The 14785-nt window shown below is 46.0% G+C and overlaps 1 protein-coding gene across 1 annotated transcript in view; it reads left to right on the forward strand.

The window, feature by feature from the left end:
• Positions 1 to 3820: 3820 nt before the first annotated feature.
• LOC119976530 (trichoplein, keratin filament binding) overlaps positions 3821 to 14785 on the forward strand; it is a 53003-nt gene continuing 42038 nt past the window's right edge. Inside the window, exons 1-2 of the mRNA XM_038817129.1 lie at positions 3821 to 4022; positions 12724 to 12923. Of these exons, the coding sequence (XP_038673057.1) occupies positions 12733 to 12923 (191 nt within the window). The 5' untranslated portion in view covers positions 3821 to 4022; positions 12724 to 12732. The remainder of the gene's footprint in view (positions 4023 to 12723; positions 12924 to 14785) is intronic.

The raw sequence follows: 14785 nt of genomic DNA on the forward strand, positions 1-14785 counted from the left end.
TTCTGATATCCATCTTGTTGAAAATCTGACTGCAATAAATTGATGCACGATCAATTGCACACAGACTCAGATTGGGTACAACTGTGGCTTTATTGCAGTCAGATGCGTGGCCTCCTGCTGCAGCTGGCGAAATTGCAGATCAATGGAGGACATGCATATTTATACAGCTCCTAGACGGGAAGTTTGCGAGCTTGGGTGAGCTGGAAGGGAAGTTAATGCTCCCCCCGGAGAACACCTTTAGGAACATGCTGGTAAGGGCGTTTGTCAGGCGGCAGGTGGCGGAGTTCCCTCTGTTGCTGCCGCGGGGGGGTCCAGGACAGGGTGCTCTAGGGGGTGTGGGTTGGAGAGGGGAGGATCTCGGCAACGTACCAAGAGATGCAGGAGGTAGACGAGGCCTCGGTGGAGTAGCTGAAGGGTAAATGGGAGGAGGAGCTGGGTGAGGAGATTGAGGAGGGGACCTGGGTGGACGCCCTAGGAAGGGTGAACTCCTCCTCTTCTTGTGCGAGGCTTAGCCTCATACAGTTTAAAGTGCTGCATAGGGCTCACATGACCGGGACAAGGATGAGCCGGTTCTTTGGGAGTGAGGACAGGTGTATTAGGTGCTCAGGGAGCCCAGCAAACCATGCCCATATGTTCTGGGCATGCCCAGTGCTGGGGGAATTCTGGAAGGGCGTAGCAAGGACGGTGTCGAGGGTGGTAGGACCAGGGTCAAACAGGGCTGGGGGCTCGCAATATTTGGGGTTGCAGAGGAGCCGGGAGTGCAGGAGGCGAAAGAGGCCGGTATTCTGGCCTTTGCGTCCCTAGTAGCCTGGCGGAGGATTCTTCTTCAGTGGAAGGATGCGAGGTCCCCAAGCGTGGAGGCCTGGATCAACGATATGGCGGGGTTTATTAAATTGGAGAGGGTGAAATTTGCCCTAAGGTGATCAGTGCAGGGGTTCTTCAGGAGGTGGCAACCATTCCTAGATTTCCTGGCAGAACGGTAGAAAAAGGCCAGAAGCAACAGCAACCCGGGGGGGACGGGGGGGGGGGGGGGGGGGGGGGGGGGACGGGGGGGGGGGGGGGGGGGGGGCGTCTTTTTGTTTTGGGCTGAAGGGACGTGTATATTTGTTCTTTGCTAATGATGGGCGTTAATTTATTTCTTCTTTTTTGTATACAGTGGTTTGTTCTTTCTGTTTTTAGTATTTTCTGTTATTGATATTTTGTGAAAATTTGAATAAAAATTATTTTTTAAAAAAAGTATATATATGTATACAGCTCCTACTGGGCGGAGCTAGCTGGCAGGGGACTGGCGTGCGGCGCAGGCGTGTTGGCTAGGCAGGGCCCCAGCTGGGGGGGTCGTTTGTGGGCTCCAGGAAGGATAGGAGGGGTGGGCCGCGCGGCGAGAGGGGTCGACCTGAACATTACGGGAGGCGACGGTCATGGAGAGCGCTAATGTTTTTGTCTCCGCTAGGTCGAGCGTGGTCCCTTCCAGCAGTCGTAGTCGGATGAGGTCCGACCCAATCCCCGTTACGAACCCATCGTGCATGAGGAGATTAGAATGTTCGGTGGCCGTAACGGCCTGGCAGTCACAGTCCCGGACGAGTGGGATTAGGGGCCGCCAGAAGTCTTCGATGGGCTCACCGGGGAGTTGAGAGCGAGTGGCGAGTACGTGCCTGGCGAAGCGCGTCTTCGCTTTCTGTGCGTAGTTCTCTTTTAGGAGTGCCAAGGCTTCCGCGTAATTCGGGGCGTCCTGGATCAATGGGAACACGCTTGAGCTGAACCTGGAATACAGGACCTCTATCTTCTGAGCCTCCGTCGGTGTGGGGTTCGCTTCGTTGATGCAAGCCTCGAAGCAAGCTAGCCAGCGATTAAAGTCCTTTCTGGTGAGTGCGGATCCAGCTGCAGGTGATCTGGTTTGATTCTGATATCCATCTTTTCGAAAATCTGACTGCAATAAATTGATGCACGATCAATTGCACAAAGACTCAGATTGGGTACAACTGTGGTTTTATTGCAGTCAGATGGGTGGCCTCCTGCTGCAGCTGGCGAAATTGCAGATCAATGGAGGACACGCATATTTATACAGCTCCTACTGGGCGGAGCTAGCCAGCAGGGGCTACCGGCGAACCTGTAGTACAGGTTCTACCTTACATCCCCTAATACAGGTGTACAGTGGTTCACCACAAAAATGCAACGCACTTACACACAAATTAGAAATGAAATAAAAATGTATATAAATCAATCTCTGACTTGTCCGTGAGGAGTAGATGTTGAAACTTTGCAGCTATTAAGTTGATTGATTCCCATAATGCTGACTTTGGAAGTTGAGCAGTTGGTTTAGAGATACTTGGTCCAACAGGTTAACTGATAGGAGTTGTTCCGTTTCCTTTTCAACTGTGGCTTTGCTGACTTGTGACTTGCTTCCAGCAATCAGAGAGACATTTTTTTACCTGCAAGCACAGGGATGCCTTGTGGATGTTCATCAGCTGTGGCCTTCACAGCACACACTAGTGCAGTAGAACTAGAGTGCCAGGTTAGCACCCAGAGACCAGAGTTGCAGTTGGTTTTTAACCACTTTTCTTGGGCCTTCTTGTAAGGGGAAAAACACAAACATGTATTTTCTTTCAACTCACATCACTTCCACAATCTGGGATATAACTTACAGGAGATGGTTCTGCTGAAATAGTATTCAGCCTCCATGATCTCCACAGGAGATTACAGTTTAGTTTTGCATTCCATCCCTACCTCTTACATTGCATCCCTTCCCTTGAAGTGTCCGTCTAAAAATGGTGCAACATTCTGTTCTCTCTGGACAAATTGGTGAAATGCAATCCACATAGGAATTACAGCATGTGGTTACTTTGCAGTCTCAGCCAGTTTTTGCTTATATGTCCTTTTTAAAAAACACACATCATACTTAAAAGTTCAAAATGTCCATAAGTAGTCTGGTGCTATGATCCATTGTCATGACAAGTGTGACATAATTAGCTTGAAACTTCACTCTAGTTTCTTCTAATGTCCTTTTGGAGTTACTACTCATTCCATATTCTAAACGTTTGGATTTTATTTCACCTACAATATTGTGGTAGTATGACTAGGGGTATTACGGTACCTGGGAGTGTGAGCTGCCATTGGTGCAGAGGGCTTGCTGCCCATTGGCCCAAGCATCGTGTTCTCTGTATTCTTATTGGTCGAGAGGAAGGTAGCTCCGCCTATGAGGCGAGGTATAAGAACCCGTGTACCCCGGCAGCCAGGCTATTTCTGTACGTCTGCTGCTGGGCTCACTTCTTGCTGATTGAAGCCTTTCGTTTCGGACTTCACCTACGTTTCGTGTCCATTGATTGTGCATCAAATATTTTGTCAGGTTCCTACCAATTCTGCAAACAGAGCGTTATATCATCAGCTTGTTTGTTATATTCCTGCCTCCAACTTTTAACCCCTGGCGGTACATCTAATCTTGGATATTTGTTCTGTGTACGGATTGAATAATTCCGGCGGTGGTACCCTTCTCTTCACTTGACACATGTCTGTCCCTCTTCCAGCCTGATGCTCAGTATTTGGTCCCAAAGTGGGTTCTGGAAAACTCCAATTTTTCTCATTTCTTTTTCTATGGTTAAATCTATCTTAAATATATATATAAATATGAATATCAATAAACGCCCACCAAAAACAGAAAGCGGCACATCAATTGCTTAGTGAACTGAAGGGACTCTTCCCCGTGTGTTGGAAGGGAGAGAGGCTTGGAGAGCTCTGAGCTGCTGTTTCGAAAGCGCGTTTGAGGAGTTCTGAACGCATGAGGGATCCGTAGACTGCGCCGGAAGTGCTCCTGGTTGCCATGAGCGACGCGTACGGCGACCAACGGTCGGAGTTGACTGGGATCGGCGGAGAGGAGGGTCGAGGCGGCGGAGGAGAGGGTCGAGGCAGCGGAGAGGAGGCGGAGGCCCAGCCTGAGTGTCGGACGCCTTTGGGAGCAGACATCTTGTTCCTCTCTGCCCCTGTGGGGAAGCTCGCCGCGGCTGAGGCCCTGTCTGTGGCTATTGCAGGTCTGGCCCGCAGCATCTCTCTGTAGCTGAAATAAACCCTTTAAAGGCTAAAAGAAAAATAATAACGGGAGGGGGGAGGACTCCCAACGTTAATGGGACTTTGAAGTGACGGAGGCAGTCAGTGCTGAGAAGGGATTGTTCCTGTGTTCACTGTCTATTACTGTCACGTTATGATGGGCTCCAGTGGTCTAACCGTCAGTGCCAGTGTGGCTGGATTGTCCGGCAGCAACATCCTTCAACACTGGTGTAAAGCCATAACCTCATAGCGCTCTCCCAGTGACCTGCCGGAATCCCCATCTCAGTTTCAATCAAAATGCTTTCCCCATGCGAATATCAGGGGGCTGCTGATTGTGATTCTGACCCCCAATCCGGAGAGAGAACACCAGAGGTGATCGTCTCCCTGGACGCAGTAAAGGCCTTCTATAGAATCGAGTAGAAGTAGCTCATTGAGGCAGTGGGGCAGTTTGGGCTATGGCCGGGATTCAACTCATAGAATCATACAATTTACAGTGCAAAAGGAGGCCATTCGGCACATCGAGTCTACACCGGACCCTGAAAGATCACCCTACCTAAGCCTGTAAACTAACCACCCTACCTAACATTTAGACACCATGGGACAATTTAGTGTGACCAATCCACCTAACCTGTACATCTTTGGACTGTGGGAGGAAACCGGAGCACCTGAAGGAAACCCACGCAGACACGGGGAAACGTGCAGACTCCACTCAGACAGTGACCCAAGCCGGGAATCGAACCCAGGTCCCTGGCGCTGTGAAGACGACCCCCACTGTGCAACCATGCCCCCTCTCGAGGAGCTAATTGATTATTTTGCTTGGGCAGCACGGTAGCAAAAGTGGATAGCTCTGTGGCTTCACAGCGCCAGGTTCTCAGGTTCGACTCCCGGCTTGGGTCACTGTCTGTGCAGAGTCTGCACGTTCTCCCTGTGTCTGCGTGGGTTTCCTCCGGGTGCTCTGGTTTCCTCCCACAGTCCAAAGAAGTGGGTGCTCTGGTTTCCTCCCACAGTCCAAAGAAGTTCAGGTTAGGTGGATTGGCCATGATAAATTGCCCTTCGTGTCCAAAAAGGTTAGATGGGGTTATGGGGATAGGGAGGAAGTGAAGGATTAAGTGGGTCAATGCAGACTCGATAGACCGAATGGCCTCCTTCTGCATTGTATGTTCTATGTCCTAACAGGGCCAGCAACGAGAGGGGGAGCTGTGGGGACATCTACGGACGACTTCTGGAAAGGACAAGGAAACCATTGGACGGAGCTTGGCAGAAATGAAAAGACGAGCAGCATGCGGCACAGTGGTTAGCACTGTTACCTCCGACACTGAGGACCCAGGTTCAAATACCGGCCCTGGGTCACTCTCTGTATTGAGTTTGCACATTCTCCCCGTGTTTGCGTGGGTTTCGCCCCCACAAGCCAAATATGTGCAGGTTAGGTGAATTGGCCATGCTAAATTGCCCCTTAATTGAAAAAAAAATAATTGGGCACTCTGAATTTTTTTTTACATGGGAAGACACACTCGGGATGTAAGTGGGTTAGGGACTCTGGAGCGAAGCCCACTCCTGCGCTGGGCTAAGTCTCATGCAGTTTAAAGAGCTCACCAACTAGAACCCGAATGAACATGTTCTTCTTGGAAGTGGAGGATAAACACAAAACGTGCCAGGGAGGCCTGGCCAACCATGCCCATTTGTTCTAAGCCTGCCCCAGACTTGCCGGGTTCTGGACAACTTTCTTCAAAGCGATGACCAAGGTTGTGGGGGTGAGGGTGGACCCATGCTCGAGAATGGCAGTCTTCAGGGTTTTGGACCAGCCAGAACTACATATGGGGAAGAGGACTGACGCCCTTGCTTTTGCTTCCTTAATCGCACGCAGGAGAATCCAGCTGGCTTGTGATCAGTAGTACTACCCACAGCTGCAGACTGGCTGGCAGACCTGTCGGTATTTCTCCACCTGGAGAAGATCAAGTAACGCATCCAAGGGTCAGACGAGGGCTTCCACAAAGCGTGGGGGCTATTCATCAGTTTGTTCCAAGATATGTTCAAAGCCAACATTGATTAGAAAGTAAGGGGGGTCGGGAGGCGGGTGCTGATGAGGACAGACAGGAGCACACAAAGCAGAGATGAGTAGTGGGGCAGGGAGAGAAGGAAAGGAAGGAACCCAGGGGAGTAGCAAAGAGAGACATGGGAAAGGGGGGGGGAGACCCTCACCCCCCCCCAAGCGAACCCACAAAGACAACACTAGGAACCGCATAGGAAAAGAGCGAGGTACAGTAATAATAACCTTTATTGTCACAAGCAGGCTTACATTAGCACTCCAATTAAGTTACTGTAAAAAGCCCCTAGACGCCACATTCCGCATCTGTTCGGGATGTAACGTCCAGGATGAAAGGGGGCAGGAGCCCGACTATCAACAGGGAAGATAAATATGATATGCTTTATATGTTATACTGTAAGAATTGGAAAATGCCAATAAAAATATTTTTTAAAAATGCTTTCCCCAGACATGGGAAGGATGGACATTGATCAACATGGAGTTCAACAACTTTAGACTGATGTTTCTGCTCTTAACCCCCTCACCCTTTTTTAAATACCTCATAGCATTTTTATCTCTTTCCCCCTCTTCCGCCCCTTATGATTGCTGCACTCTGCAATCTCTTCCAGCTGCAGTATAATATCTAACAGAATTTCCCCCTCAGTTCCAATGAAGAGCCAAATGGACTCAAAGCATTTACTCTGTTCTCTCGTCCTACAGATGCTGACGGACCTTTTGAGGTTTTCCAGCATTCTTGTTTGTTTCGGAAGGATGGAGTCATTCAGTTTTGTTTCTACCATTCACATAACTGAATCCTTGTGCCCTGGACAGACAATAAGCAATGGTTAACCATCTCAGCAATGGCCTTCTGGTATGAATGAATGACCAAAAGCCATAAATAAATAGAGTAGTTGAAAAACAAGGATTGAAGCAGAGTTAAGCCACGTGTCTAATCTTTATGAAGGTAGCAGACATTGAGAGGAGCAACCGGAAGACAGTCATCTAGGGACTTCACTGCGCAGTCTCCACATTCTCCCCATGCCTGCTCCGGTTTCCTCCCACAGTCCAACGATATGCAGGTTAGGTGGATCATGTTTAGTGATGGGTTAAGAGACATTCCAGTTAGTTGTCTCATTTATGTTTAGAATCCAATAATTGACACTGATATGTAAAGGGGCTTCAGGTGGCCTTTGTGCCTTGTGATGTTCGAGTTTTGTGCAGAGTCTGTTGAAGTAAATTAAAGGTGTTTGTGAAAAAGGAGCAGAACCTTTGACTCTTTATACAACAGCAGCTAAACGTATAACAAATGGTAGCAGAGGATGGTTGCTGTGCAAATGTGAAGGGTTGAAAAATACAACTTTTCCAGACCAAACCAATGATTGAGTGAGAAGAGAAGAAAAACCAAAGATATATGGCTGAACCTAGGATAAAGATGGCTGGATATGACTACCCCCCCCTTATTTTCTGAAAGGGGATCGTATGACTAATGGAGAAGTGCAGTAGTTATGTGGACTAAGGTAACTGCCTTGGGAAAGAGGAAACAAGGTATAGCATTGGCTCTTTCTATACCCTATGACAGTAAAATCCAGAGCAAAGTGTTTTCTGAGCTGGAATTGGAAGAGTTAGACTCATATTGGACAGTGGGTGCACATCTACTGTGTGTGGAATTGACTGGTTAAAATGTTACCTGGACTCCTTGAATGCTGAAAATCGTAACAAGGTTAAGGAATTTGAAAGTTCCACAAGTTTCAGGTTTGGGGATGATACTCTGAAGTTGCTTAAAAGAGTGGTGATCCCTTGCAATATTGCCAGAGTGAATCATTTCATTAGCACGGATGTTGTATCAAGTGAGATATCTTTGCTTCTGAGCAGACCGTCGATGAAGAAAGCACACATGAAACTAGATATGGAACAGGATAAGGCAACAGTTTTTGTTAAGACGGTAGGCTTACAATTACACAGTCAGGACACTATTGTGTTCCATTACTGACAAATAATATTTCAAGTACAGTTGTTAAGGATGTGTTAATGGCAGTTGAAAATGGGGCTTTAGCTGATAAAAAGCTTGTATTAAAACTGTATAGGTAATTTGCGCATCCGGCTCTTCGGAGGCTGAAAAATTCATTAAAGGATGCAGGGGTAAGGGATGAAGACTATACTAAGCTAATAGAACAGGTTAGTGATCGCTGTGAAGTTTGTGGAAGTACAGAAGGACACCAGCACGACCGATAGTAACCCTACCTTTGGCCAGGGATTTTAATGACATTCTGGCCATTGACTTTAGGGTCTGAGATAAAGCCAATAATATATTTATTTTGCATTTTGTAGATTTAGCAACCAGATTTAGACCATCAACGATTGTACGAAGTAAAGAAAAGAGAGTAATTCTGGATCAAATCGTGGAAAAATGGATAGGGACAGGAATGGGCCCACCGGCAAATTTGTTCCGGACAATGGGGGAGAATTTGCTAATGATGAGTTTAAGGATATGTCGTGAAAACGTGAATATCACAGTTATGAATACAGCTGCAGAAAGCCCATTTAGTAATGGTGTGTGTGTGTAAGAAACCATGCTCCGGAAGATTTGGGCAGATAGACCAAACTGTAAGCTAAATTCAGCTTTAGCATGGGCGGTACATGCAAAGAATTCATTGCAGATGTTTGGGGGCTGTAGTTCCTATCAATTAGTGTTTGGTAGAAATCCTAAAATTCTGTCCATTTTGGATGACCAGCCTCCAGCTTGGGAAGGGACTACAATTAGCTCTGCCTTTGCTGAGCATTTAAATGCATTACATAGCAGTAGAAAAGCTTTTTTGGAAGCAGAAGTCTGAAAGAATTCGCAGAGCTTTGAGGCATAATAAACGGCCATCAGATACTGTTTTTCAGCAAGGAGACATTGTATACAATAAAAGACAATTTTAATGATTGGAAAGGCTCAGGGAAGATCATAGGCATAGATGGCAAAACAATTATTTTGCAACATGGCAATCAAACTGTTAGGGTACATTTATCAAGGATAATGGGTACAGATTACAAATTTTCAAATTTAGACAGAGCAGACAGACATGACGAGGAACCAGGGTCATCTGGTACGCATGTGTTACAGAATTATGAAGACCAGTTAACTGATATAGTCAGGGTTTCTGTAGAGGAACACAACACTTCTGATGATTTAAAACAGACCATTTTTCCAAAAGGACAACTGCCAAAAGTTGGTACAAAAGCGACATACTTGCCTGAGGGTCTAGTCAATGGCAGGATGCAACTGGTATTAGTAGAACAGGGAAGGCTACTGGAAAGTATAAACATTGGTTGAATGTACAGCATTCAGGGGAAAGAGTCAAGACAATGGATTGGGAACACAAAATTCTAAAATGGAGGGCAGAGAAACACAGTACCAGTTCCGATAGTACATTGGATAGTGAACAGGTCCACAGGAAAAGATCAAGCTCTATTGAAAGGACATCCCACAACAGAAGGGAAAGATTAAGCAATAGTAGTACAGAACGAGATACCAGGCGGGAGAGGGGATGTAGTTTATCAAGGTCTTGGAACATGAGTAAGACAATAAATACTAATAGGAGTAGAAGCCCACATGCATGTGAGATTTCGGTGCCTTCCAATAAGTGAGATCAAAAAGTTATCAAAGGTGCCAAACAGCAAGAACTGCATAGTTGGAGTGAATTTGGGGTATATATATTAGGGGACAAAGAGCTCTATCCCACAGATGGATTTGCACGGAAAAGGTTCTTCTGGATGGAACTTATAAGGCAAAGGCCAGGCTTGTGGCGAGGGGATTTGAAGAAAACTTAGAAGATCAGGATTTAAAGGTAGATTCACCTGCGGCAGGAAAGGTTATTTTAAAGATCTTCTTGGCTTTATTAGCCACAAAGGCATGGGAAACCAAATCTATAGATATAAAAGCTACCTTCTTGCAGGGGCATCAGCTCCAGAGAGACATTTCTTTCCTTCCTCCTAAAGAGGCAGCTAACACAGAAGGGGTACTCTAAGTTGAACAAATGTGTATATGGATTAAATGATGCGTCGAGAGTCTGGTATTTTTCGGTAAGGTCAGTTTTGTTAAAGTTAGGCTGTTGCCAGTTGAAAGCAGATCCGGCAATGTTTTACTGGCACTATAAAGAAAATCTTTCTGGCATCTTTATGATCCATGCCAATGATTTTTTGTGGGATGGGACTAGTGATTTTGAAGCTATTATAATCTCTGGTTTGAGGAAAGAATTCAGGGTTGGAAGTCAGGCTTCCGGTGCATTTAAATATATTGGACTGGAAATCGGACCGACGAAGTTAGGGACAACTTTACGTCAGCAATCTTATTTGGAAAGCAACAGCCCAACAGCAATTAGTCATGGCCGGGTCTCACAATAAGACACAATGGTTTCAAAGATGGAAAAAGAGCAACTGTGAAGTTTAATTGGGCAACTGAATTGGTTAGGTAGACAGACTAGACCGGATGTGAGTTTTGATGTCTTACAGTTGAGTACAAAAATGAATGATCCCAAAGTGGAAGACATAATAAGAGCAAATAAAGCGTTGGTCAAACTAAAAATGCAGGAGTGTGTTTTGAGATTCCCAGTTTTAGGTGACCGTAGGCACTTGAAACTCATAGTTTATAGTGATGTGTCCTGTGCAAATTTTGTGATAGGGTTTCAAGCGCAGGAGGTTTTATAATTTTCCTTTTGTGGAACAATGGTAAATGTTGCCCTCTTGTGGGAAACAAAGAATATAAGGAGAGTGGTCAAAAGCACTTTAGCTGCTGAGACATTAAGCCTTGTAGAGGCGGTAGATATGGCCGTTTATATATCTCAGATATTGACAGAAATTTTGGGATTAGGGGATTTGGGTAATATTGTCACATTGACAATAAATCCCTGTGGGAAAATGTGCACTCCACAAAAAGTGTCAATGAAAAAAGGTTAAGGATAGACATCGCAAGATTGAAGCAGATGTTGAACAGGGGAAATAGCAAAAATTAAATGGGTTGACAGTAGCTATCAATTGTCAGACTGTTTTACAAAAGAGGGGCTAGCTCACAGAAACTTTTGGATATTGTTAATGAAGGGCACCTGTTTCTGTGACTTTTTTTCTTCCAAAAATGAAAAAAGGGGGGAAATTGCATGTGTGTTTTTGAGTTTCTTGTAATTTTGTTTTCACCTAATTAGATTTTTCTTCAAGGAAGGGGAGACTGTTAATAAATAGGTTAAGAGACATTCCATTTAGTTGTCTTGTTTATGTTAAGTATCCAATAATTGACACTGATATGTAAAGGGGCTTCAGGTGGCCTTTGTGTCAGGTGATGTGATGTTAGAGTTTTGTGCAGAGTCTGTTGAAGTAAATTAAAGGACTTTGACTCTTTATACAACAGTAGCTAAATGTATAACAGATCGGCCAAGCTAAATTGCCCTTAGTGTCCAAAAGAGGGTAGGTGGGGTTACGGGTGGAGGTGTGGGCTTAGGTAGGGTGCTCTTTCCAAAGGCGGGTATAGACTCGATCGGCCGAATTGCCTCCTTCTACACTGTAAATTCTATGATTCTATGGAGGAAGCCTGACTGGAGGGGGTATTGGAAGAGGTGAGGTGAAATGGAAACTTAATTTGACCAAGAAGAGGACCCAGAAAAGACAGAACCCTGCACCTTCTCGGCCTTCTGCTTCAGCAAATGCAGTAGCACATGCCATTGCCAGAGCAGGCTCCTCAGCCACACCAGGGAACGCTTAACACAGAGTTGACCACCAGAGTGCAAATCATTGTCTCCCCAGACACATTGCTGCCGAAGAAGATTAATCTCTTCCCAACTAATTGAAATTGTGTGAAATAAATAGGTAAAATTAAATGACAAAATTTGGAAGTATCGATTGGATCTGGGCTCAGATATGATATAATAATAATCGCTTCTTGCCACAAGTAGGCTTCAATGAAGTTACTGTGAAATGCCCCCTAGTCACCACATTCCAGCGCCTGTTCAAGGAAACTGGTATCAGAATTGAACCCGCGCTGCTGGCATTGTTCTGCATTACAAGCCAGCTGCTTAGCCCACTGTGCTAAACTAGACCCATCATATAAATTGGAACGCTCACTTGTAATCACTGTCACTTCTTGCTCAATAGACTAGTAGTTGAGCAAGTTAATACGGGCTTTTGTTAAATCTGAATTCCACAAGTTAGTGCTTGTCAGACATATTAAGGGAGATGATTAGAGAAAACATAACAATGGTTCTCTTTTGAACATTCAGAATTCGGGGCAGCAGGGTAGCATGGTGGTTAGCATAAATGCTTCACAGCTCCAGGGTCCCAGGTTCGATTCCCGGCTGGGTCACTGTCTGTGTGGAGTCTGCACGTCTGCACGTCCTCCCCCTGTGTGCGTGGGTTTCCTCCGGGTGCTCCGGTTTCCTCCCACAGTCCAAAGATGTGCGGGTTAGGTGGATTGGCCATGATAAATTGCCCGTAGTGTCCTAATAAAAGTAAGGTTAAGGGGGGGTTGTTGGGTTACGGGTATAGGGTGGATACATGGGTTTGAGTAGGGTGATCATGGCTCGGCACAACATTGAGGGCCGAAGGGCCTGTTCTGTGCTGTACTGTTCTATGGCTAATTGCAGAACACTAATTTTTAACGTGCTGTGAGTGCGAGCTTTGATTTGATTCCCTAGGTCCCAGAGATGGCTTTACCTACAATGCCATCCAGGTGGAGTAGCCGGAGTCGAGTGCTGGAACAGCACATTGTTCATCAGCGGGATCAGGAGGAGCGCCTTCGCACGCAGTGGGAGCTGCACCATCAGTACTTCAAAAAACATGATGTCCGGAGCAGTAAACAGGCGCAGTGGAGTTCAAGACAGTCTTACCAGCAAAGGTAGAAAACAAAAGTCTGTGTTTATAATTAGGAGACCACCTGCTAGTGAGAACAAGGAGTCGGGCATCTCTTTGAGTGAGGGGTGGCAAAGATGCGTGTTTAAAAATGGGTAATGACATAGTAGATGGTTGGTCTGTGTTCTAGTATTTTCTCTTCTTTTCAAGTGGAGCTGACTGTTGCTGGGATATGATAGCAGAGATCTAGAGGACCTCTATTGTTCATTTAGTATGCCTAGGAAATGAATGGGCTATTCTAACATTGCCATGTCACAGCCAAGCCAATGTTCTTAAGTTTCCTTGAAGTAGTAATGAGTGAGAATTCGTAAGTGTCACCAGCAAGAACCAGGATGACTCCTCTTCCCCGCCATAGTCCAGGGTTCTGGCATTATTAATAATAATCTTTATTCGTGTCACAAGTAGGCTTACATTAACACTGCAATGACGTTACTGTGAAAATCACGATTGCTGATCAAGCTACGAACAGCAAAGACAGTGTGGAGCAAGGATCAAATCTCTTCCTTCTCTGACCTGTATGCCCTTGTATTTAATTTAACAGTAAAAGTCTCGTGTCAGGGCCATATAGTTAATTGTAACTCAATCTAACAATAATTCAAGTATTTATTTTAAATTAATTAACTTGTGCTTAAATGTCACTCAGCGGGGTGCAGTGCTCCAACTGTGAGATCTGGCAGATCTGTGACACTTCCAGCATTCCGGTCGACTACATCTGCAGCAAATGTAACCAATGGCAGCTCCTCGCAGACCACGTGGTTCGGTTGGAGCAGCAATTGGATGCACTTAGGAGCATGCAGGTGGCGGAAAGCGTCATAGATAGGAGTTATAGAGACGTTGTCACACCCAAGGGCAGGCAGACAGATGGGTGACTGCTAGAAAGGGCAGGCAGTCAGCGCAGCAATCCTCTGTGGCTGTCCCCCTCTCTTAACAGGTATACCGTTTTGGATACTATTGAGGGGATAGCCTATCAGGGGAAAACAACAGAAAGCAGAACAGTGGCACCACAACTGGCTCTGTTGCTCAGCAGGGGAGGGCAAAGTGCAGGAGAGCGATAGTTATAGGGGACTCTATAGTAAGGGCCACAGATAGGTGCTTCTGTGGACGTGAAAGACACTCCAGGATGGTATGTTGCCTCCCTGGTGCCAGGGTCAAGGATGTCTCTGAACGAACACAGGACATCCTGAAGGGGGAGGGTGAACAGCCAGAGCTTGTAGTATACATAGGTACTAACGACATAGGCAGGAAGAGTGATGAGGTCCTGCAGAAGGAGTTCAGGGAGTAAGCTAAAAAGCAGCACATCTCGGGTTGTAATCTCAGGATTACTCCCTGTGCCACATGCCAGTGAGGCTAGAAATAGGAGGATAGTGCAGCTAAACACGTGGCTAAGCTGATGGTGTAGGAGGGAGGGTTTCAGATTTTTGGACCATTAGAATCTCTTCCGGGGCAGGGGGATCTGTACAAGAAGGACGGGTTGCATCTAAACTGGAGGGGCACCGATATCCTGGCTGGGAGATTTGCGAGATTCACTCGGGATGATTTAAACTAGTATGGCAGAGGGGTGGGAACCAGAATGTGAGCTTAGAAGGTGTAATAACTGAAGGGGAAATAGAGAACCAAAATAAAAGAACAACATCACCCTCGGGCAGAGGAAAAAGTGACAAGTGTTAAAAGGGAGGTGGTCAATGCAGGATTGTGGGTGTTGTACCTAAATGTGCGCCGTATGCGGAACAAAGTAAATGAGCTTGTTGCGCATATTGTAATTGGCTGGTACGATGTTGTGGGCATCACAGAGACGTGGCTACAAGGGGATTAGGGTTGGGATCTAAATATACAAGGATATACCAGTAC

The sequence above is a fragment of the Scyliorhinus canicula genome, chromosome 1 (genome assembly GCF_902713615.1).
Source record: "Scyliorhinus canicula chromosome 1, sScyCan1.1, whole genome shotgun sequence".
In the NCBI taxonomy this organism is placed as follows: domain Eukaryota; kingdom Metazoa; phylum Chordata; class Chondrichthyes; order Carcharhiniformes; family Scyliorhinidae; genus Scyliorhinus; species Scyliorhinus canicula.